General features: G+C 43.1%; 1 protein-coding gene across 9 annotated transcripts in view; it reads left to right on the forward strand.

Annotated features, from left to right (window-relative positions):
• LOC103473513 (multiple epidermal growth factor-like domains protein 10) overlaps window positions 1-26156 on the forward strand; it is a 232232-nt gene that overhangs the window by 108124 nt on the left and 97952 nt on the right. For 5 of the 9 annotated variants that reach the window (XR_014090313.1, XR_014090314.1, XM_081613846.1 and 2 more), the window contains exons 9-11: window positions 6305-6532; window positions 6611-6726; window positions 6813-6915. Coding sequence is in view for 7 of the 9 variants with exons in the window: in XM_081613846.1 (XP_081469972.1) it covers window positions 6305-6532; window positions 6611-6726; window positions 6813-6915 (447 nt within the window). In the remaining 2 variants the exon portion in view is untranslated. Of the gene's footprint in view, window positions 1-6304; window positions 6533-6610; window positions 6727-6812; window positions 6916-24727; window positions 24773-24867; window positions 25078-26156 lie in introns of all 9 variants that reach the window. The other 4 variants (XM_081613841.1, XM_081613840.1, XM_081613843.1 and 1 more) reach the window with 2 other exon arrangements.

Below are 26156 nucleotides of genomic sequence, written 5' to 3' on the forward strand. Positions count from 1 at the left end.
GTTAGCTTAATTTTAACTACCACACCAATTCAATGTGTAACAGTAGTTTGTTTAAACCAGTCACATAAAGCACAAAAGAGGAAATACTTTTTACTTTTTCAGCCACACTAATCCAATGTTTAACAGTGGGTGTGTTAAACCACTTATATAGTACCCCACTGCTTTAACTGAATGTTTGCCATAGTGTTTGTATTCTGAATCAGCAGCTGTTGCCGTGTTCGGTTGCTATGGTAATTAGGCCAAAGGCTGCCAGCTGTGAGAGAGACACAGAGGGGGAGACAATTCTATCTGTTTGAGCCAGCCAGTTTCACTAAAAAATGCAGTCCGAACAACTGCTTCCCATTCAGGAACCGTGATACCTATTCAAAAACAGTTTAAAGAATATGAGAGTGCTATTTGTCATCTGCGCATATAGTGAACTGCGCAGACGACAGACAGACAAAAGGACCATGTTGTTTTAATTTTACACGCTCCATTCAGTATACTAAACATGTTTAATCAATGAGAAAATTAGCTAATAGCTAACTTTAGGTAAAAGTGCTAGTGCACTAGTCAAAGACAGTGAAATGCTAACTTTAGTACTAATGCTAAGTACTATCCTGAGAAATAAATAACATAAAAAAGGCTAATATCACCATAGGCGGTGCACTAACACGAGAGGAATATGCAGACTTTTATTTTGAAACTTTCAGTTAGCTTCATTTTAACTACCACACCAATTCATTGTGTAACAGTAGTTTGTTTAAACGAGTCACATAAAGCACAAAAGAGGAAATACTTTATTTGAAAAATGTCGAGGCTTTTATTTTGAAATTTTCAGTAAGCTTCATTATTGTTACACATTGGATTAATGGCCACATTAATCCAACGTGTAACAGTCCAGCTATATAATGCCCAAAACAGCAAGTAGTTCTAAAGGCCTGCTAAACCCTAATATGTGGTATCTGAGAGTTCCGCCATGTTGTAATTCTGACCTTCAGTCATTGTAGTTCTAAAGAGCAGCTCAACTATCATGTGAGTGAGACACACAGGAAAAGTTTGAATTCTGTTTGAAGCAGTTAGTTTTTTCTGTACAAAACAGTCCAAAGAGCTCCTTCCTGTTCAGGATCTGTAACAGCGATCCGAAAACCGTTTGAAGCATATAGACAAGTGCGGGAAAATGCTAATGTTTGCGCAAGGCAGTTCACTATCCTGAGCGAAAAAAAAGGTCAAAAAAGCTAAATGTCAGTGCACCGCCTACGGCGGTGCACTGACGTGAGAGGTATATGCAGGTTTTTATTTTGAAAGTTTCAGTTAGCTTCATTTTAATGACCACACTAATTCAATATGTAACAGTGGTTTGGTTAAACCAGTCATGTAAGGCCCAAAAGAACAATTGCTTGATGTAAAAATGGTCAAAGCTTTAATTTTGAAATTTTCAGTAAGCGTTTAAGTCTCTGCCTACTGCTGCGTGTGTGTGCGTGTGTGCGTGTGTGTGTGTGTGTGTGTGGGGGGCGGGGGGGGTGTGTGTGCGTGTGTGTGTGAGAGAGCCTTTAACTTTGAGACACCCAGTCAGTTTTAATGGAAAAAGCAGTCCGATCGACCTCTTCCCATTCAGGAACCGTCAGGCCGATCCAAAAACCGGTTGAATATCATATCTGAAGGTAATTCACAGTAATTGCACTGATGAGAGAAATATGGTGTGCGCTGAGCTCAGTAATTTTTCAAAAACCTATATTAAACACTGAGGGGGAGCCTCAGTTGGTCATGTCCCATCACTTTGCTCTGAAGCACCTGGACAGAAAACCATAAGCTCTAGAACAATTTCAAAAACATTTTACCGGAGCAGGCATTCGGTGCGATTTCCTGACCAACTTTCATACCAATAGCACAAGTTATGCGGCCATGAGAGCGATTTCAAAATTATTTTGGGGTCAAAATTCCACTCTGTTTCACACTCTAAAAAAGCGGCAGTTGGTGTCAGTTACACTCTGCGTTTCGACAGTTGGAAATTTTGCTTGTTTTTCGCTTTTTTACGTAACTCCATCCCCAATAAAAATAATAGCTCCAATGCCGGGATCAAGCCGCACGATTTGATACCACTTTTGTGGGTGGGCATGCAGCGGTACGAGCCGCATTAACGGTAACGGAAGAAAAATAAATAACTAGAAAATTCCTGCAGAAATTTTAAAGGGGCCTGCCAAAGTGTGCCCGTCGGCTTTGACCCAGCGTTATGATGCTAAAAATTTGCAGTAATGCTAAACAAAACTGCAATGTAGTCAATAACCTGCAGAGAGGCAGAAGCATGTTGACTAAGCTGTACTTGTACCATTCATTATGTTAAAATTAATGCATAAGCTAAAATGTGCTAATGTTAGCCTACATGCTGGCAATAGCCTGTGGAGCAACACCACCGTGTTTTAATTTTACTTGCTCCATTCAGTATACTAAATATGTCTAATTAATAAGAAAATTAGCTAATAGCTAACTTTAGGTAAAAGGCTAGTGCGCAAGGCAGTAAGCTATCCTGAGAAAAGAAAAAAGGCAAATATTATTGCACCACCTATGGTGGTGAGTTAAACTGAGGGGAATACGCAAACCTTTTTTTTAAACTTTCAGTGAGCTTCATTTTAACTACCACACCAATTCAATGTGTAAGAGTAGTTTGTTTAAACCAGTCACATAAAGCCCAAATAGCAATTACCTCATGTGAAAAATGTCAAGGCTTTTATTTTAAAATTTTCAGTATGCCTCATTTCAAATAGCCACACTAATCCAATGTGTAACTGTGGTTTGGTTAGTCCAGCTATACAATGTCCAAAACAGCAATTAGCTCCAAATGCCAGCTCAGCCCTGCTCTGTCATAACTGAGTGTTCCACCATGTTGTAGTTCTAACCTAAACATGGCGGAACCTCGTGTTCCGCCATGTTTAGAACTACAGTCCTTGTAGTCCAAACCAGCAGCTCTACCTTTCTGTGTATTCTGTTGTTATTTCAATTAATCCTCAGCCAACTACTGTCTGTGTGCTGAGCAAAGCAGTTTACTAGGGGGCAGTGAAGTGCTAATCTTTGTGCTAATGTAAATGCATTGCCTTGCTGTGCAAGGCAGTTCACTATCCTGAGGGTAAAAAAAGGTAAAAAAAAAAAAGCTAAATATTATTACACCGCCTACAGCGGTGCACTGACGTGAGAGGAATAGGCAGGTTTATTTTGAAAGTTTCGGTAAACCATACATGGATTTAATTTTTCTAAAATAGCCAAATGAATTTGGTAAAGCAAAAGATTTCAATCTCTAAATGGATTGGAAAATTTGGAAATTGAGGTCAAAAAATGACCATAACCACACTGACTTTAAATGCAATAAATAAATTGAATATAAAACTGGAATTTTTATTTTATATTACAAATGTATTAGTGAAACTTAGCAAAGGTATACCAAAGTTCAGCTGAAGAAGCAGAAGTTTGTGTGCAATCTGAATTATTTGAAAAAGTCAAAAAGTGAAACAGAGCTTAAAAAAGAGCATATTTAGCACAAGAGGAAATAGTTGAAACAATGTATAAATGTACACATTTATACATTGTTTATATAATGTATCAAAGCTACATTTATAAACAATTGTATTTTATAAGTAGGCAGGCAAAGCACACAGCCGTTCATAATAAATTATTTAGTAATAGCAATACATATTTATATAACTATACAAACACAAGTAAATAATGATTAATAGTAAATAATACATATGGTATTTTTATGAGCTTCAAGAGGTAGTGTTGAAGAATGGCTATGAGAATTATAAGAATTGCAAATATGCATTTTTGAGAATGCATATTTTCTCAATGACTGCTGCTGAAATGCAAGAAAAAGAGACTCGTAGGTAGGAAGATTGACTCTTCGAGTCATATATTAACAATAATTATATTACTTCATTCTTATATCTGCTCTGATGCGTCTCTTCTCCACAGCAACATCCAGAAATGTTAATGGTTTTGTCATTTTCAATATGAACCTCTCGCTTGTTTGGGTTGTCATTATCCATTTGAGCAATACTCACAGGTTTGGATTTGAATAGTGAAACAGCAATAAGCTTAAATTAGTGGAAACAGAAAAATCAGAAATATTTGAAGTTGTAAAACATAGCTAAACAAAAATCATAAAGGATCAGAAGAGGCAGAACATTTTGATATATGAATTGCTAAAATTGATTAAAGATTGTAGAAGACCTTAAAAGATAGTAAAACCAGTAGAAGTAGAAGGCATACAGAAAAGTAGACAAGCAGAATGCATAGAAACAGACAGAAACAGAGCACAAGAGAAAAGTACATTGAAAGAATAGGAGAAAGTGTGACATGGCTGTACTCCACAGGAGCTTGACAGGAAACAGCAAGATCTGTAGCAAAAGTAGTAATAGTTCCATAAAGTAGACACTCGTGGCTACATTTTAATGCATAAATCATTTCTCTACAGCGAAATATGTATGAACAGCATCATTTTGTTTGTAACAAAGCAGAAAAAGTTAAAAAATGGCAGTTGCTAGAGTGGACACTCTAGCAACTGACATCAGTTAGTAATTCCACCATGTATTTCAATGGGGCAAAAATTTGCACAAAAGGGCAATTATTTTAAAAAGTACTATAGTGAACAGACTAGTTCTACCGTGGCAGCGCGGCTATGAACAGCATGTAAAAGAATAGTCTGATTAGGTGGTGAAATAATTACCATATTTACCAATGTACCATATTTGTGGTACAACTATTGTGGCAATAGTTTTATAACATGTTAGGCAATTACCTCATTTTGTTCAACATCCTCCATATAAAATCCAAACCACCGCCAAATTATTGATTCAGTGCTGTTTCTTTTCAGAACTAGACAGTTCATCTGAATCCTCTTCAGTTATCATCTCATTCACAGCTCGCCTCAAACTCTCGCTGTCACCATGTTCTCTGATTTCTCTGCGCAGCGTGAATAGACCCTTTTCACAGTGATGTCAAACAATGGCTGCCATAACTCAAAGAGGTGTATCTTTACTTCCGGTGTGATTTTGCCTCAGGAAGCCTGACTGAAAAATGTACGGATACTCATTACTCATTAAGGATATAATAAAAGGTAAGGTTAATAACAACAGCATTTAAGTGTTAGAGAGCCGTTATTACTCATTGTCAATTCACCATTCTCTAACTGTATTTAAAGGAACCAGCCTCTGATTGGAGAGTAAACCAGCTAGCAGCAGCTTTAGCCAAAGTTAGGAAACATATACACCGCTGCCTGTCAGTGCTGTATTATTAAAAGTTTCACTAAAATCACTGACATCTTCCAATACTGTTGTTTAGAAAAGCATTTTAAATATTGATTTAAGCGCTATCTGCCAAATAATTTACATATTCTGATGTGATTCATAATTTCTCCTTTTGTTTTGTTGTCCATCTTTCTCAACAGTAGCCTACCTAACAACCTGCCATATCTGGGAAGGTCTTGTTCTTCTGTCCATGGCAGGTTCAGTCAATCAGCTGTGGGACATCTGCTGCCTAAAGTCAAACTATCATGGGCCTCTTGATTTAAAAGGAGACAGACCAGTAGAGTCTCCCTGCTCCTGCAAGCCACTCTTCTTGGATGAACACTCATTACTGCAAGCAGCTGTGTTAGAAATGAAATCTTTGTGTATCTATTCTGTAGTTAATATCTATATGTATCTATTAATAAATAAATTGATGATGTGTGAAGTTCTGTAAAAACTATTGTAAATAGCTTCTCTTGAGTAATTCTACATATGTGCAACTTTTACATTTAAATTGCTTCTTTTTGTAAATTGTACACATCTGGCAACAACGTATGTGGAGGAGAGGAAATGCTAAAATAAAAGCTGCCATTGTGGAACAAAGACATAAGGTTTGGGGCCGTTTCTTGCAAACATCTATGTAATAATTAATAATTATATTAAACACTGTACATGGTTAAATTTATATATATATATAGCTCATCACTATAGCTCATCACATTTCTCCAATGAAACACTAATATCTATCTATTGTTAAGAGAATAAAATACTTCTGTTTACTTCTGCAAAAACTGAGCACTTCTTATTTTTATGGTGATTGGCAGGACAGGTTATTGAGCCCTCTTCTGTGCATATGGGACACTTTCAGGTCGTTTGCCCGTTCACATTGCAGAACACATACAGATTGTATTTATTTGGAAGTGTGAATGGCCACGGCAAAAAAATCTGATTTGACAAAAAAATCGGAATTGGGTCTCTTCAAGCTGCAGTTTCCATCTGACTTATTTGGTTGAAAAATAGAATGAAACTGTTTCTTCTTCTCTTTGCAGGTGGTGTAGTGGTGTTTGGAAGCTTCAACAATTTGACCAGCGCATCCTTACACGTAGACACCTACCAGATAGGCGCCATTGCAGGAATCATAGTTCTAGTGTTTTTGGTACTTCTTGCCCTGCCCCTATTCATCATCTACCAAAATAAACAGAAGAGTAAAGAGGCTACAATGACAGCTGTAATCTACACTCCTGCTATCAGGGTCACATCTAATTACACTATAGAAGGTGAATTAACGTTTAATATTGATTAAAATGTAATTGTGTGTCCCCCATAATCAAACATATGTCTGTTTTAACTTTTAGATACTTACACTCCATCATATGAAGCCCACCCCAGCAACTACTTTTCCAACCCCAGTTACCATACCCTTACCCAATGCATCAGTATGCCTCATGTCAAGAGCAGTCAATGTGCAAAGGTAAGAGCACAGATATACATACTGTACAGAGGGATTAAAACAAATTCCTAAACCATCTGTTTTTTGTGCTATTGTGTTACACATAGGCTGGTAGGAATCTATTTCCTAACATGGAGAATGTGGTTCTTGGTGCTCATACTGGAACCAGGCTTAGCAACTGGAAACAAGGGGTCCACTTCAATGAACTGGGTGAGTTACAGAGTGTAAATAGATTAAATAGATTATTCAGCGTCATATGTTGGTGATGTTTCATCATTTTATTATAAAATCTTCTTACAGTTTGCAAAAAATTATTTGAGTTACAATTAATTGTCAAATATTATTGGATTAAAATTAGTTCCAGTTGATTAACGTGTAACTAACTCCATAATATGTTAATTAAATGTTTATGGCTGAAATGACAGAAGAAAAAAAACATTTAGGCTTTTTTGCATCAGTCTGTTTTTCAATCTTTTGAGAACCATGGCTCATGTTTGACTGGAAAGTAAAAATGAAGTTACTGAATGCAGGGCTGCAAAGTGAGATGGCACACAGTTATCAGTGAGGCGCTAAGGTGTCATTTAAATGTGAAAAGCATAATTTTTAATTATATTTGTAGGGCAAACTGTTGCATTGGTGTAGAGTTGTTCAAGAAGAACAAAGCTTATTTTTTAGATTTTATTTTTGTTGGTAATGAGTGTAATATTCAAATTATTTGAAATATTGAATATGACTTGACATTTTAATAGTGCGTCTCATGCAAAAGCCTGAATTACCATGTTTTTGTATCAGTTGGTCACAAGGCAAGGCATTTATTAAAATTTGTTTCACAGGAGGGCTGCACATTGGCACAGTTGGTAGAGTTGTTGCCTTGCAGCAAGAAGGTTCTGGGTTTGATTCCCGGCCCCGGTCTTTCTGCATGGAGTTTGCATGTTCTCCCTGTGCATGCCTGGGTTTTCTCCGGTACTTCGGTTTCCTCCCACAGTCCAAAAACATGACCATCCATCCATCCATCCATCCATCCATTTTCTTCCGCTTATCCGGGGTCGGGTCGCGGGGGCAGCAGCTTCAGAAGGGAGGCCCAGACTTCCCTCTCCCCAGCCACTTCGTCCAGCTCCTCCGGGGGAATCCCAAGGCGTTCCCAGGCCAGCCGAGAGACGTAATCCCTCCAGCGTGTCCTGGGTCTTCCCCGAGGCCTCCTCCCGGTGGGACGTGCCCGGAACACCTCACCAGGGAGGCATCCAGGAGGCATTCTGACCAGATGCCCGAGCCACCTCAACTGGCTCCTCTCGACGTGGAGGAGCAGCGGCTCTACTCTGAGTCCCTCCCGGATGACCGAGCTTCTCACCCTATCTCTAAGGGAGAGCCCAGCCACCCTGCGGAGGAAACCCATTTCGGCCGCTTGTACCCGTGATCTCGTTCTTTCGGTCATGACCCAAAGTTCATGACCATAGATGAGGGTGGGAACGTAGATCGACCGGTAAATCGAGAGCTTCGCTTTTTGGCTCAGCTCTCTCTTCACCACGACGGACCGGTACAGCACCCGCTTCACAGTAGACGCTGCCCCAATCCGCCTGTCGATCTCCCGCTCCCTTCTTCCCTCATTCGTGAACAAGATCTCCAGATACTTAAACTCCTCCACTTGAGGCAGGACGACCCCCCTGACCCGGAGAAGGCACTCTACCCTTTTCCGGCTCAAGACCATGGCCTCGGATTTGGAGGCACTGAGCCTCATCCCGGCCGCTTCACACTCGGCTGCGAACCGCTCCAGTGAGAGCTGCAGATCACGTTCCGATGAAGCCAACAGGACCACATCATCCGCAAAAAGCAGAGATGCGATCCTAATTGGTCTGTTTAAATTCTCCCTAGGTGTGAGTGTGTGTGCATGGTTGTTTGTTGCCCTGCGACAGACTGGGCAACCAGTCTGGATGTTGCAGGGTTGTGTTGAGCCCTTGAGGCCTTCTTCAAGGGCTTGGAGGTTCAGCTAGAGGAACGGCTGGCTGAAATTAGTGTTCATAAATCAATTTTGAGCTAAACAACGCTTGCTCCACGGATTTTGGAATATCTAACTTGAAACTAACTTGTCTGCGATTGGTAACACAATAAAAACACTGGGCCTTCAAAGATGACACCGAGCGACTACGCGAGATGTAAACACCCCACAACGTCTTAACACAGTGACGTTGGTTCCAAAGCTCTATTGGCCAATAGTAGAGGAGCTGAACATAGAAGGCACCTCTCCTCGTTAACATGAAGACGCACACGGGGCTGCAGTGGTAGCACTGTCACCTTGCAGCAAAAATGTCCTGGGTTTTATTCCGGGCCTGGGGTCTTTCTCCATGCAGTTTGCATGTTCTTATATATATATCCATCCATCCATTTTCTGCCGCTTATCCGGGGTCGGTTCGCGGGGGCAGCAGCTTCAGAAGGGAGGCCCAGACTTCCCTTTCCCCGGCCACTTCTTCCAGCTCTGCCAGGGGGATCCCAAGGCGTTCCCAGGCCAGCCAAGAGACATAGGTCCCTCCAGCACCAGGGAGGCGTTCCAGGAGGCATCCTGACCAGATGCCCGAGCCACCTCAACTGGCTCCTCTCAATGTGAAGGAGCAGCGGCTCTACTCCGAGTCCCTCCCGGATGACCGAGCTTCTCACCCTATCTCTCAGGGAGAGCCCAGCCACCCTGCAGAGAAAACCCATTTCGGCCGCTTGTATCCAGGACCTCGTTCTTTCGGTCATGACTCAAAGCTCATGACCATAGATGAGGGTGGAAACGAGGATCGACCGGTAAATCGAGAGCTTCGCTGTTTGATTCAGCTCTCTCTTCACCACGATGGACCGGTACAGCACCCGCTTCACAGCAGACGCTGCGCCAATCCGCCTGTTGATCTCCTGCTCCCTTCTTCCCTCATTCGTGAACAAGATCCACAGATACTTAAACTCATCCACTTGGGGCAGGCTTATATATAAAAAAAAAATAATTTCCTTCTTACCCTCCGCGGGTGGTCTCTTTCATCCTCTGAGCTCGGGTCCTCTGCCAGAGGCCTGGGAGCTTGAGGGTTCCGCGCGGTATCTTGGCTGTGCCTGGAACTGCACACTTCTGGACTGAGATGTCTGATGTTGTTCCTGGGATCTGTTTTAGTCACTGCTCCAGTTTGGGGGTGAATGCCCTGAGGGCCCCAATGACCACAGGCTGTGGTCTTCACCTCCAGGCCTTTTCCAGTTTGTGGTGTCTCAGTCAGAGAGAGGCCACGATCCTCTCTCTCAGGTCAGTTGCTGCCTTGTTCAACTTTGATGGTCCGTTCACTACTGTGGGCAGTAATGGGCAGGTAGTTGTAATTAACTCCCCTTTGACCTGACGTCCTGGCTCCTACCCCTTGCCGTAGCATTTGTGTTGCACCTCGTCAATCTCAAGTTGTGAAGGGTTATTACAGCAAAAAGAAAGCAGAAAGCAAATAAATAAATAAATAACAGCTGTTTATGAGAAGAGTTAAAGTTTTTACCAGTTTGTTATTATTAAAGTTAAGTTTTTCAACAGAGGCAATATACATTTTTAAGTCAGTTTCTTGAAAATTATTAAAAGAGGGGATTTTTTTCACTTCACTATATATATTTCATCTAAAAGATTAGTAAAACATGTAAATTTGATAAGACAATATTTTTTCAAATTTTTTTCTGTAAGGAGTTTTTGCAAGCCCGACCATGGTAGTGTAGTATTGTAGTGTGAGAACATTCCACAAATGAATGTTCAATACTTTCGCCTTCACACTGACAAAAAGAGCAGTTGTTGCTGACATAATATATATATATATATATATATATATATATATATATATATATATATATATATATATTATAACTGGATATAATATACAATATATATTATATCCAGTTATAATATATATTATAACTGAATAAAAATTGAATAAAAATTATTTGATCCCTATTAGTAATTATATATTTATGAGGCAATGAAAAGATTGTACTCCACAATTTTTTGCTCAAATAATCCCATCTGTTTACTTAAGGGTGTGGAGAAAGTGAGTTTTGATAAAGCTGTTTGTAAACAGTTTTACAAGCTGTTTACAATATCGCGATATTGCAATGTCGCAATGTCCATGTGACAATGCAGAGTCGCGAGAGCCAACACAACCCTGCAACATCAGGAGCCTTAAGGAACTCCTGACGGATCTCATCCACCCCCGGGGCCCTGCCACCGAGGAGCTTTTTGACCACCTCGGTGACCTCGTCCGCAGAGATTGGAGAGCCCAACCCAGAGTCCCCAGGCTCAGCTTCCTCAACAGAAGACATGTTGATGGGATTGAGGAGGTCTTCGAAGTATTCTGCCCACCGGCCCACAATGTCCCGCGTTGAAGTCACCAGCACACCATCCCCACTATAAACAGTGTTGGTGCTGCACTGCTTCCCCCTCCCGAGACGCCGGATGGTGGACCAGAATCTCCTTGAAGCCGTACGGAAGTCTGTCTCCATGGCCTCTCCAAACTCCTCCCACGCCCGAGTTTTTGCCTCAGCGACAACCCGAGCCATATGCCGTTTCACCCGCAGGTACCCATCAGCTGCTTCTGGAGTCCCACAGGCAAAAAAGGCCCGGTAGGACTCCTTCTTCAGCTTGACAGCATCCCTCACCGAAGGTGTCCACCAACTGGTTCGAGGGTTGCCGCCGTGACAGGCACCAACAACCTTGCGGCCGCAGCTCCGATAGGCCGCCTCGGCAATGGAGGTACGGAACATGGTACACTCAGACTCAATGTCCCCCACCACCCCCGGGACGTGCTCGAAGTTCTGCCGGAGATGAGAGTTCAAGCTCCGTCTCACAGGGGACTCCGCCAGACGTTCCCAGCAGACCCTCACTACACGTTTGGGCCTGCCAGGTCTGACCGCCGTACTCCCCCACCACCGGAGCCAACTCGCCACCAGGTAGTGGTCAGTGGCTCCGGTGTCAGTGGACAGCTCCGCACCTCTCTTCACCCGAGTGTCCAAGACATACGGCCGCAAATCCGATGAGACCATGACAAAGTCAATCATCGAACTGCGGCGTAGAGCATCCTGGTGCCAAGTGCACATATGGACGCCCTTATGCCTGAACATGGTGTTCGTGATGGACAATCTGTGACGAGCACAGAAGTCCAACAACAGAACACCACTCGAGTTCAGATCGGGGGGGCCGTTCCTTCCAACCACGCCTCTCCAGGTCTCACTGTCATTGCCCATGTGAGCGTTGAAGTCCCCCAGTAAAACAAGGGAGTCCCCAGGAGGGGCACTCTCCAGTACCTCTCTAAGGACTCCAAGAAGGGTGGGTAATCTGAACTGCTGTTGGGCCCGTAAGCACAAACAACAGTCAGAACTCGTCCCCCCACCCGTAGGCGGAGGGAGGCTACCCTCTCGTTCACCCCGGCGCCCAGATGGGGGGCAACCCAGATGGGGGGCAACAAGAATGCCCACTCCAGCCCGGCGCCTCTCACCGTGGGCAACTCCAGAGTGGAAGTACGTCCAGCCCCTCTCAAGGAGACTGGTTCCAGAACCAGAGCCATGTGTCGAGGTGAGGCCGACTATTTCTAGCCTCACACACTAGCTCCGGTTCCTTCCCCACCAGAGAGGTGACGTTCCACATCCCAAGAGCCAGCTTCTGCAACCGCGGATCAGACCGCCAGGGTCCCCTCCCTTGGCTGCCGCCCATAGCACAATGCACCCGACCCCTTTGGCCCCTCCGACAGGTGGTGAGCCCATTGGAAGGGGGACCCACGTCTCCTCTTCGGGCTGAGCCTGGCCGGGCTCCGTGGGTAAAAGCCCGGCCACCAGGCGCTCTCCATCGTGCCCCATCTCCAGGCCTGGCTCCAGAGTGGGGCCCCAGTGACCCCCGTCCGGGCGATGGAACGCCAGATCCAAAGTTTGTGTCCATCATAAGGGGTCTTCGGGCTGCGCTTTGTCTGTTTCCTCACCTAGGACCTGTCTGCCTTGGGTAACCCTACCAGGGGCATAAAGCCCCAGACAGCACAGCTCCTAGGATCATTGGGACACTCAAACCCCTCCACCACGATAAGGTGACAGCCCAAGGAGAGGAAAAAGGAGAGTTCTTTCAAGTGAAATTGAGTCATAAAGGTTTAAATCGTTTGGATGTTTGGTTTGTGCTAAACAGTGGTGGGAAGTAACGAAGTAAAAGTACTTTGTTCCTGTACTTAAGTACAGTTTTTGTGTATCTTTATTTTACTTAAGTAGATTTAATAATGGATACTTTCTACTTTTACTCCACTACATTTTACAGTAAGTATATACTTTCTACTTCACTACAATTCTACAAAACTGTAACGTTACTCGTTACATCCAAGTCGCATTGTGCTTTTTCCCATTAGAATGTGAAGTTCAGGAACATAAGGTGGCACCGTAAAATCCAAGCAATGACATGACTTACGTGTCTGTTGTCACCCACCGCCTCCCCCTTTACTCGCATGCGGAGCGCCAGACATGCGCAGTGGTTTCCTCTGGGAAAAAATGTCTAATCGTCAGTAATATATATGATATATGTATATATCATATATATTCATATATCATAAGATATGATGACATGTAAAATCAGCAGCGCTTCGCTTTCACAGACGGTGGGACTTCGTCCAACTTTTAGCATCACTTGGAAGGAAAGCTTAAAGAAAGGTAAGCTCTGTGGACGTGATGCTAGCAAAGCTAGCTGTACTGACTGAGACACATATGTTGCATCTGCGATCAAAAAAAGTTGTCACTCATGCGTTGAATTATTGTGCGGAGGTGTTGACTGAGGAGTCGCACATAAAGGACAATGCTGTGACCAAAGTGCAATATAGTAATATGACATTCATAAACAATCCGATGCTTCTGGACGGATCTTTACTAAGGTTGATAGGACTGAAGCCTCACTGAGAGCCGTTCTTTGTTCTTGTAATGCTCTGCATGCGTACACTGCAGTAGCTATTATTTTATTTCATATATATATATATATATATTATTTATATATATTATATTTAAAAAAAATTTTTATTAATATATATTTTTTTTAAATTGGCGAATAAATAAAACAAGAACGTAAGAACGCAGAGCATGCTCATTGTTCTTTGTTTTCATCACCTGTCATGGTGGCAGACATTGCAGCAGGAGGGAGGATGAGAACAGTCACATCCTTCTGCTTGGTTACTTCTTGCTTATTGCGCCTTGGACAGTGTTCATAGTTGAGCGTTGTTTACCGCTAATTGCTATGTTTAATGGTGCAGACAGTTGTGGTTTCTGACATGGGCAGTATGGGCAACAGCCCAGGGTGTTATTTTTTTAGTAATGGTAGGAGACCTCTGGATTGTGCCACAGAGATGAAAGCAAAACAGAATGAAGAAGAGTTTGAATTGATACTGGTTACATTTATTTGAGCTCCAAGTATTTAATATCTAGGTGTTTTTATGGGAATGTGGATCTTTCAGATCAGCAATTTTGATAAGTACACTTAATTTTATTGTGTCATGTAGTGCGGGGCACTGGTCTTGGTCTTGACTTGGTTTCAGGTTCAGTGGTCTAGACTACAACTCTGCTATGTGGCTCCTTGATTCCATGTCCTCCCCCACATATCCATCCCCTTTTAGTTGAATTTCTTTCAAAATAAATGCCACTAGTGGCAAGAAAAAGTGAAGTTCATGCTATGTTAGGACAGGAAACAAGATGTTTCCATCCCTGAAATTATGATGCATAGCAGGGTTTCCCCCAGAAAACTTGCTAAGCCCGGTGGTCGGGGCATCGAGGCGGTCCACCATGTTTTTGTATTAAAAGATGTTAAGTTGACAGGAAATGTAAAAGTATTCATTACAGGAAAAGATCTCCAGTGAAATGCTATTTAAACCCACAACTAGTCTAAAAACAACAAATTTGCACTTCTGTTTAATCCAAATTAAGTCAGCAGCTCCATCAGGCCCCCAGGGTTTCAGGGGCCCCATAAACACTAATATTTTAAAACAGACCACAGATACATAAATGTAACACTTGTTTATTGAGATGATCAATACTGTTAAATTGTATTCAATTGTTTAGGCATACATAAATTAAAAGATTTTAAATTGTTTAACATTTAAATACAAGGTTTTAAGGAGCTGGGAGGTTTACTTTGTAAAACTTCAAAAAACAATATTCATAGTTAGATTGTTTTGTTACCATAGCAACAATCTGATCTGTAAGTTTAATCTTTGAATTTACAAATACAAATTAGTAAACTGCAATTACAATTTATTGCCTTTTAGGCTGGCCAATTAAACTACTCCCTTTTCCCATATTTCACTAAATCTAACACAGAAGCTGTTAGAGATGCTGATACTTTTAGGAACAAAAGGGGCCCCTAAATCAAAGTCTGCTCAAGGCCTCATACAGCCTTGGACCGGCCCTGCATGATGAGGTAATCCGCTGCACTACGCAGAGATGCGTAACAAACGGAAGATTTAAATTAATGCTGCTAATGTGGCTTCAGTAGCTCTTTCATTTCGTGTCTGTTGAGTTTTCAATAAGCGTCACAGAGACTACTCTGGTTGGTCGAGTTTATGGGACGAGTTTCTCAGATCTCCGTGTGGACGCACGTATTAACTCTAAGTAGACGACGCCTTTGATATGGTTTGATGCATCGTGTAACCGGAAAAATAATACTAAAAATAATAATTAAATAATATAAAATCAGCGTGATGCGTGTCTCCGAGGAGAGCGTGAAAGCTCCTCAGCGGGCTGAACCTGCATGATGAGGTTAGCGCTGCTCGTTATCCACAAACACTTGGGCCAACCGGGACCACAGACATAAACTTTACAGGGAAGACAGACATGGAGCCACACGCTGGGCAACGTGTTGAGATGTAAACGCCGCATATAATTGTTCGTTCACAAAATAACTCATTCTCACCACTCGCTCAACGGTCCTCTGAATTCGCTACTACAAGTTATTCCTGCGGTTCACATTGAGCTGCGCAACCAGAGCTAACACGGCAGGTTTTAAAGTCTTACATAGAGTTCTCCAAAGGATCATAATTCCTCACAGTAGGTTTATGTAAATATCCATACAGGTCAGCCTGTGTCCAGTTTGAGTGAAAGGAGGCGCGCGCGAGGCAAAGCGCAGAGGCGCCAGCTGTGTGATTGGTCCGCGCTGTCGGGTTTAACTATAAACCGAGCTATTATAAACCTATCCTTTAGGAATAAATCTGCTCTGCTAGTGAAATGCTAAAAGCAAAAGAGATGTTTGCAGCCCGGCTTTTTAAAAAAAGAGAAAAAAACGATTTTATTTTTATTTTTTTTCCCCCTAGAAATGTAAACAAGCAACGCTTAGCCTGGCGGTGGGGATAGTAAAGCATGGCGGGCCGCCAGACTTATAATATACTGGGGGAAACCCTGCATAGAATCACATATCTAAGTCTAACTAGGTTACAGAGAGTAAACCCAACATGCTTTATCTTTGGCATTGTTCATTAAAATGGCACATTTCTGATGTATTAAAATTAAATTCAATCGGTACACTTTGTATTTCATATTAGCGATTATGTAATGCATTCAGCAAGTACTTTTACTTTTAATACTTAAGTATTTTTAAAAGCCAGGACTTTTTTACCATTACTTAAGTAAAATGTTAATGTGGTACTTTTACTTGAGTAGATTTTTGTCGGTGTATTTGTTCTTTTACTTAAGTACATTTTTTGAGTACTTTCTCCACCACTGGTGCTAAACACAGCAAACTATGAGGAACAGTTTTAATGACCACTTCAAATTCTTTTTGAGATATCTCTATGTCATTGTTGTTCATAAAATGCTCATAGGTATACCACTTACCGAGTATTCAGATTCATCAAATTAATTTTATTATCAACCCACTTATGAAGAAATAAACATCCTTCAGCAAGAGTTTGACAGAACAGATTTTTTTATTTTATGGGCTTTATTTTTCCATATAAACCTGAAGAGAATTTTATCCAGATCAGAACAGAGCGATTTACTAACATCTACTGCGAAAAGATATGACACCCTTGACATTCCTTCTGCTTTGCTTAATGGTACTCCATAAATAGTACCATAAATAGTTAAATCCCTAGCTAACCAACTGTGAAATTTCTTTTTAATAACAAACAGGAGTAAAATTAATACCCATGTTATTGTGGTCAGTGGAGAAGTTTGCATGTTCTCCCTGTGCATGCATTGGTTTTCTCTGGGCACTCCAGCTCCCCCCCACCCCCCAGTCCAAAAACTTCTCGCCAGGTGTGAGTGTTCGTGTACTTGGTTGTTTGTCCTTTTTGTCTCTGTGTTGCCCTGCTACAGACTGGTGACCTGTCCAGGGTGACCCCGCCTCTCACCCGAAATGTTCGTTGGAGATGGGCACCAGCACCCCTCCTGACCTCAGGGACAAGAGTGCATGGACGAAAAAGGAGAGGCGGCAATGACAAAGGAAATGAAAAAGAAAATATATACATTTCTTGACAAAAACACATGCGTAAGGAAAAGAAAAATTAATATACATTTCACTAGCAAGGACAACGCCACAAAATATAGATTTAAAGATTTATTGAGGATAAGAGGAATGGAGGGGAAGAGGGGTGAGGGACGGGTGAGGGAGAAAGGAAGGAGGGATAAAGGGATGGAGTGATGAATTAAATGAATGAAGTTGGACGAGGATGATGCTAGTGGGCCTGCGGAGTTAAGACTCGAGTGAGGATTGTCTTCGGAGATAAACGCATCCTATGTATATCCCGGCTCGCTTAGGATCCCCCCTGGCGGAACCTGTAACATGTAGGAACGAGAAACATGGTGTTAATTTGAGAGTATGTGGAGAGGGTAAGGGGGGTGGGATTGATGAACAATGTAACAGACGTGGAACGGTTCTCGAGCAGGGTATATATGGGCTGCTTAGGAAATTAGAGGTGTGGTTTGAGGCGTGGTCCTGCTCCCGAACCTAAGTTAACGAGTTAACTCCATTTCACTAGCAAGTACCATGCCATAAAATATAGATTTAAAGATTTATTGAGGATAAGAGGAAGGGAGGGGAGGAGGGATGAAAGAGGGGTGAGGGAGAAAGGAAGGAGGGATGAAGGGAATGAGGGATGGAGGGATGGAGGGATGAATTAAATGAATGAAGTCGGACGAGGATGATGCTGGTGGGCCTGTGGAATTTAGACTCGAGTGGGGATTGTCTTTGGAGATAAACATATCTTATGTATATCCCGGCTGGCTTAGGATCCCCAAAAGAGTCAGATATTAAATGCAGCTGAGGAGAGAGTGGGCTTGACAAATCTTTAAGGTTATTACGAATATACGGATGGTAAGCTTGCGAGGACCAGCGACCCAGGATTTGGATCGTGTGATCAGGGATGCCCTGACTAGATGCGGACGAGGCTGCTCCGATGTGGAACGAATGGGCAGAGTAATGATCGGGTGATATGCCTGACGACGATAAGACCTTCCGGAAATGATGGGAGAACCAGAAGCGAGAAGCTTGTTTACCTGGTTCACAAATAAAGAGAGGATCATGAGGAGAAGCATTAGCGGTGAATCGGGAATGAGCGTAATTGAAGATGGTCTCGTACGGGCTGAGAAAGGAATCGAGGTGGAAAAGATAAATGGGACAAGAGATAGCGAGTTGGTCAGTCTTGCTTCTCCACAGAGCAAATATCATGGTGTCGTGGCTGAGGATGGAAATATCGGAAAGGCAAGGGTGAATGAGAGGATCATGGATGGAGGAAGTCGGAGCAAATTCGGAACAGCGGAGGAAGCCGAAAAAAGCTAGGAGGAACATGGACTCCAAGGTCCTGTCTATGAGATTAGAAGAATAACCAGAACGCAGAGTGGAGATGAATTTGCGTACGAGATCAGACGTGAGGGGGAGATGCGGAATAACGCTCTTTGGTTCTTGCTTCTTGCATCCTTTGATGAGCATGTTCAGGTGACAGTGAGTGATGGAAGGGCAGTTGACTCCTGCAGAAAGCTTGAAGAAGAAATTGATGCCTGCTAGATAGGACTGCATAGTGGAGGTACGGATCTTAAGGACTAAATGAGAGTATGTAATGAAGAGGCAGAGGGTGGACACATCTAGGGAAGGAAAAAGGAGATTATAAGTGGCGTGGAAAGATTTAAATCGGTTCCAACCGGTCAAATAGACGGAAAGCGTGCAAGGAGCTAGGCTGAAGAATATGGAAGAACCAGTGTGGAACGTGCTTCTGAATCTGGGGCCAAGAGTCAGAATTTATGGAAAAAAAACGAGAAAGAGCGTCAGCAATGCGGTTTTTTGATCTGGGAATATGAGCAGCTTGAATGAGAAACTGATGTTGCGCAGAAACTAAAGTAAGTCTGCGCATGAATTGCATGATTTCTGGGGAGCGAGAGCGGCCTTTATTAATGATTTCTACGACTGCCGTGCTGTCTGAATGAATGAGGATGGATTTTTTTGACCATTCGTGACCCCAAAGGATTGCAGCGATGATGGGGTAAAGCTCGAAAAGTGCGGAGGAAGGAGAGCCCGAGACGTTCTGGAAAGACTTAAACTCGAGCGGCCATTTGTCGGCCAACCATTTTCCTCTGTAATAACCGCCGAAACCGATTGAGGGAGCTGCGTCGGTAAGGAGTTGAATGTCTTTGGAATAGGTGAGGAAATCGTTGAAGAAGAAATTCCGTTCCAAGATGAAAGAAAGTAATGCCACAGGTGCATTTCTAATTTGCAGGAGTGATTGATAACGAGAGAACCATGAAGGGAGGGGATGCTGGCCGCTTTAGACAGGAGGTGAGAAATTAAGGGTTTACCCTGCGGAATGATGCGAATGGCGTAGTTTAGATGGTCGAGGAGAGAAAGCAGCTGTTGTTTAGAACATTTGTCGGCAAGTAAGAAATTAGACTATTAAGGTGATTCAGTTGATCTTTTCGGATGATAGGGAAGCTCGGAAGGATAAAGAGTCTAGGGTGATGCCTAGGAACTCTAATGAGGTGCACGGACTGACGGTTTTCTCCTCTGAAAGGAGAATTCCCAGCTGGGAAAAAGCTTGAGTTAGGGCGTTAAGACCGGAACGAGGAGGGGAAGATGGAGGAGTGACTACAAGGAAGTCATCCAGAAGGTGTGTGACGTAAGGGAGTTTATAGGTATTGATAAGGATCCAGCAAAAGGACAGAGAATCAAAAATTTTGAGGCTGCTACGGCACCCAAACGTGAGGTGGACGGCGAAGTAAAAAGCGCCTTTCCAAACTATGCCGAAGAAGCGCCAGAAATCGGGGTGAACTTTGAAAGCGCTGATGATGCCGGCTTTAGAGAGCCAGGCACCATGTCCCGCTAACCGAATGAGTTTAATGGCATGATCTATGGTTGCGTATTGCATGGAGAAGTCCATGCAAAACGCATACGGTCTTGTCAGTCCAAAAACTGACAGACCTTAATATGGTCTGTCAGTCCAAAAACATGACTGCATTGAAGACAATATTGGTACTTGGAACGTGAGAACCATGAGGGGCTGAAAGATCTATGATTAGCCTTTTTTTACCTGAATATTTACGAGTGGCGATGCCGATGGGGCTGACGCAAAAAGTAGGGAAAAGTGACCTAGAAAAAGGGGCCTATCACGAACCCTTTTTTAACTTCTTTGGCGAGGAGAGTGTCGACTGTGTCAGGATCTGAGAGAGCGGATTGAAGATTGTGACATTGGTGGGTGGAATCTGGAATCATTTCTATGCCTGGGTGGAAACCGTAAGTGAAACCATTAATGAGGAAGTTAACGAATTCCCTGTCGGGGTGATACTTGAGAGCAGTTGCGAGAGCTTTCACCTGGACCGGAGTGGAGAGATGGCTCAGTCTGCTGTAGAAATGGGATTGTGAGGGCAGGTGTGTCTTGCATAGGCTCCGTCGCAGAAGGAGCAGGCGTGCAGCAACCTACAACTGGAGCTTGAGCAGCCAAGGTAATTAAAGTTGTTACAGTGGCGACCTCTTTTGTCGGTTCCCCTATGAGTAAGGGTTTTGGCGGAGGGAGAGGGTCTGCTGGATTTCGGTATGAAGGGAGGAGGGGGGGCAGCCGTGGTCAGACAATCGGAAGGGGAAGAAGAGCGAGGAGGAGGGCGAGGGTGGAGAGGAATGATACAGGCTGTGGCTGGGTGAGATGGAGTGCCACAAGGATTGCAGGAGAGAGATGCGCGGGCAGCGAAAATGCGGCAGTACAATTCAGAATCGAGAGAACCCCATTAAGTGCCTAGGTTAAACTGTTGCAAGCAGCCTGCTGCTTGGTTGGCAAAAAGGATGTGATATTGATAGAATCTGGTGCCCCCCGAACTGTAGAGTCATGTCGAGAACGATGGAGAGATTTGGATCTGCGATCTGGAAAAATTGCGCATATAGTGTCTCTAAAAGGAGAAAAAGAGAGAGCAAATTCGACGGGTGTGAGATCTTTGGAGCGGGAACTTAAAGAATTACTGAGTTGCATGGGACGCTGATTTGTATTAAGTTCTCTAGGCTGACTAAAACAGATCAAAGAAGGCTGAAGAAGAAGTGCTAGATTGACATAATTACCATTCAAGATTTGCTGGCGTAGAGAAGGAGAAATGGGGGAGGGCCGTATTACGTGAGTGGATGACTGGGCTGGAGAAACTGCTGTAGAGAGATTGAAATGAATATTAATGTTAGGGAGAGTGTTTGAAGGGAGAGGAAGCAGGGGTAAGGTGTTTGAGAGAGAGGAAATGGTAGGAAAGAGGTTAGAGGGGAGTGAAGAAGGGAATGAGGAAGGAAATCCTGATGCGCTATGCTGAGCTAGATTTGCCGCGACTTGAGAAGAAACGGAGTTCGTAATGTTTATGGGGGTGGGGAGAGCTGAAGAAGGGATGGGGGGTGAAGAGAAGAATGAGATGGCGGGATTTGAGGAGTCTGTGAAGACAATGAAGCGATTGCCGAAGATAAAAGCTGAGAGAGGTCGGCTAGGTAGATTTGGTGGAGGATGCAATACGACCTGGCTCCCGCGAGGGGGAGCTGTTGCTTAGTGTGGTGGCCTCGAAGGCGTGGGCCGGATGACTTGGTCTGGAATGATGGGGGAGGAAGAGGATGCTGGAGAAAAACCCGGAAGTCCTGGGTATTCGGATGACAGCAGGGCTCACGTTTGCTGCGGACCTGAGGAGGAGAGCAATTGAAAGAGACTCAATTTATTGTCGGAGCAACTGAAGGGGGTTACTTTTTCTTTTAATGTGCGATGGAGGCGGGCGACGGTCCAGCCTTTGAGGAGCTGGCGAGTTGGAACGTCTGGAGAGGGCTGCGGAGACGAAGGTTAGTGTTCTGGAGCTGCGGCGTTTGGGAATGGCGTCTGGAACCGGGAGAACGAGGTCGACGGCTGGACCCGTGGCGTGTCCCTCGGCCACAGGGTTGATGTGACGTTGATAGATGGACCATAGTTGGACGAGGTGCTGCTGAGGATGAGGAATGAAGCTGGGTTTGAGGGTTGAAGATCACGGAACGAAGGTGTTTGGAGCCAGAGGCTTGTCTTGTGACCTGGGGAGGAGAGATTGAGGCAGCTGGAGAAGGGTCGAAGAGGTCATCCGAGTCTGAGTGGTCGGGCTGGAGAGTAAGAGCGTCTTCCATTGTAAGTAGATCCGCTTAGCCAGTCTGCGGTGAAAAGACGAATTGATGAACAATGTAACGGACATGGAACGGTTCTTGAGTGGGGTATATATGGGCTGCTTAGGAAATTAGAGGTGTGGTTTGAGGCGTGGTCCTGCTCCCGAACCTAAGTTAATGAGTTAACTCCATTTTCTGATGACAGCACATGTATAAAGGAAAGGAAAAACAAAACATATACATTTCTTGCTGACAACAAAAATGTAAGAATATATGTATATATTTCTTGACGGTAAAGTATGTGTAAGGTCAAGAAAAAACATAATATATATTTAGGCTTTTATTTCTTATTATGTCAGTTTTGGTCCTCCATAAAATTGTCCCAACAGAGACAATTTGTTGGGATCGTCACCATCGATGTGACGTCGATGGTCCATCCATCGACGTCACATCAACCCCGCGGCCGCGGACCACTGTTTTTTTAAGATAAGATAAAGATAAAATAATAATACTTTATTGATCCCCTAAAGGGTGGTGGATTTTGTTTGTACAATAAAGATTTAAATAAATAAATAAAGCTGCACAGTGGCACAGTTAGTAGAGCTGTTGCCTTGCAGCAAGAAGGTCCCAGGGTCTTTCTGCATGGAGTTTGCATGGTGGGTTCTCTCCAGGTACTCCGGCTTCCTCCCACAGTCCAAAAACATGACTGTCAGGTTAATTGGCCTCTCCAAATTCTCCCTGTGTGTGAGTGTGTGTGTGCGTGATTGTTTGTCCTGTTTATCTCTGTGTTGCCCTGTGACAGACTGGCAACCTGTCCAGGGTGACCCCGCCTCTCGCCCGGAACGTTAGCTGGAGATAAGCACCAGCGCCGCCCGACCCCACTAAGGGACAAGGGTGTACAGAAAATTGATGGATGGATAAATAGATAAATAAAGTAATAAGAATAAACATAGATCAATAATTCACAGCTTTATAAGTCTGCTATCAGACTTGAAAGGACTTGCTGTGGTGCACATTTAGTCTGCAGTAATCTTTGGCTATCTCCTTTCCCCATGCTGTAGAGAGGATATGAAAGGGGTTATCCTTGATAGGTCTGATCTTCAGCATTCTGTCTCTCATCACTTCTTCCAGTGGAGCCAGCTTGAACCCTACAACTGACTCAGCCTTTCTCTTCAGTTTAAGTGTGTTTGAGTCCTTCACCTTCATTGCAGCACCCCAGCACACAGCATTGAAGATGAAATTAGCCACTGATGACTGATAGAACATGAAGAGCATCCTACTGCAAATGTTAAAAGACCTGAGCTTATGGGTTTTTTGTAGAGCACCTCAGTGTTTGTAGTCCACTGTAGCTTTCAGTCTAATGTAACACCAAGGTACTTGTAGATTTAAACCTGCTCAACATCTGCCCCTGAGATGGAGATTGGGATGTGTTTTCTTTCTGCAGAAATTGACAACCATTTCCTTGGTCTTGTTTACATTAAACAGAAGTTGGTTCTCTCTGCAGCATAAAATGATCTTCCAGTTGTTGGCGAGGGGGCGACCCCCCCCCTCGCCAACATCCAAAAACACTGAAAGTAGCTCTATGGAAATGAAATCACCCCCCACACCCCACGATAGCCTTGTCATCTGAGTACTTTTGCAGATGGCGCAGTTTGGAACAGTACTTAAAGTCCGGAGTGTACACAGCAAATTCAAAAGTGTTAAATGTTTTGGTGTTAGTAGATTTTGTTAATTTTACACTTATAGAGTCACATTCTGTTTAAGCTACTCTGCGGTGTATATTATTAGTAGTTAAAATCCAGTGTTAAAACAAAGTGTTTCCGTATCAAATCTAGAGGTGTTAAAATAGAATCAATAACTCTTTACTTCTTAACTCTGAACTCCACCAGTGGCTCTAACACTGAAGGAGTTAATTCACTGACTCTGCCCCCAGAATCACAGATTCCCACCAAAGTGAAGCGACAGAAGCCAAGTCATTCACACAATTTATGTTTCAGCTGTTTTTGTATGCTTTGAGTTCTGACCGATCACCAGAATTAAAGGCTTTCTTAAGCAGAGTTAAGTAGAGTTTTCAATCCTCATAGTTTGTTGTCGGGTAGCATTTGACCTTTTTTGTGGGGATAGAATTGTCCACACAGAAAGCAATATAGTCAGAGATGCACACAGGTAAGTTGTAGGTGTTTTATTGTATTTTTTAAAGGTAGTTGTAGATAAACCTTTATGTTAGAAACCTCTCAATCAAGATAACATAATGAACCCAAAATGTCTTAGGGGCACCAGCACCCCTCCCAACTCCACTAGGACAAGAGTGTAAGATGGATAGTTGCAAATCAGGTGTGTGAGCAACTACAACGTATTGTTGGAAGAACGTTTTTTTTTTCTAAAAATACATCAACATGATGAGGAACTGCAGCCTTATCTTGTTTGTAATGTTTCTTACATTTAACAATGTACCTTTCTTTATACTAGGAGCCTGTGGAGTTGACATGACTTGCATTGGAAAATCACTGCAAGGTATGTCCTACCTGTTTAAATCAAGGTATGATTTAAATTGTGAATCTTATAATTGATATTTATCTAAAACTGGCTATCCTATTTTTGTTACTCAGACATGGTAAAGGGTGCTGACTATCTTGCAAGTTCCTCTTCTCTTGTCAGCTCTGAAAACCCATATGCCACAATAAAGGACCCCCCCTCGCCAACATCCAAAAACACTGAAAGTAGCTATATGGAAATGAAATCACCCACCAGGAGAGATTCAGCATATGCAGAAATTAGTGACACCAGTCCGACTAATAGCCAGAAGGTTGATAAAGCGGGTAAGGCTTTTTTAACGCTAAATTGATTTTCTTTTTTTTGGTCAGTGTAATGGGTATAAGCATGTGAAAACACAAAATTATTCAGATTTTTCATGTTAGGATTAGGCTCCAATAGAAATAGAAATAAATTCCCTATAAAATGAAGTGACCATCTTTTGCTTTCAAAATCAATCATGATAAAGAAAAATGGGCTTTTTTTTTAAACCAAAATATAAAAAAAACAGTGGAAAAAGTGATAACTGATTTCTACAGCAAAAACAAGACAAATAAAATATTCAACCTAAAGTTTGGTGAATGGGGGATTACGATGTGGGGGTTGTTTTTCAGAAGCTGAGCTTGACCCCTTAGTTCAGGGGTGGGAAACTAGGCATCGAGGGCTGCAACTTTTAAATGTGTCTCTACTTCAAATAATAATAGTCAAATAATGAAGTCATTAGCAGGACTCTGGAGAATTGACTGCACTTAGGAGGTGATTCAACTATGTCACTGAAGTGTGTTGACCTGAGAGACATTTAAGAGCTGCTGAACACTGGCCCTCAAAGACTGGGTTTGTCCACCCCTGCTTTTGTTCAAGTGAAGGGAACTCTAAATTATTCAGCAAACCAAGACATTTTGGACAATTCCTTGGTCCACACTTTCTCGGGACAGTTTGCAGCTGGCCCTTTTCTCTTCCAACATGACTGTGTCCTTACAGACATTGATAGAGCCTGGAGTGGATGAACGTCAAGTTCTGCACAGAGTCCTGACTTCAACCCGATAGAACACCTTTAGGGTGGGGAATGAGAGCCAGGCCTTCTTGTCCAATATCAGTGTGTGACCTCAAATGTGTTCCTGGGGGTCAAAAATCCCCATAAACGCTCCTAAATCCTAAACCTTGTGGACAGTCTTCCCAGAAGATTTAAAGCTGTTTTAGCTACAAGGGGAGGACTGATGTTAAATTGAACCCTGTGAGTTAAGAATAGGCTGGGGACTCTGGGTTTTAGCTCTCCAGTCTCTGGGGACGAGGTCGCCGAGGTGGTCAAAAAGCTCCCCGGTGGCAGGGCCCCGGGGGTGGATGAAAACCGCCCAGAGTTCTTTAA

The sequence above is a fragment of the Poecilia reticulata genome, chromosome 12 (genome assembly GCF_904066995.2).
Source record: "Poecilia reticulata chromosome 12, P_reticulata-male-v2, whole genome shotgun sequence".
Taxonomy (NCBI): domain Eukaryota; kingdom Metazoa; phylum Chordata; class Actinopteri; order Cyprinodontiformes; family Poeciliidae; genus Poecilia; species Poecilia reticulata.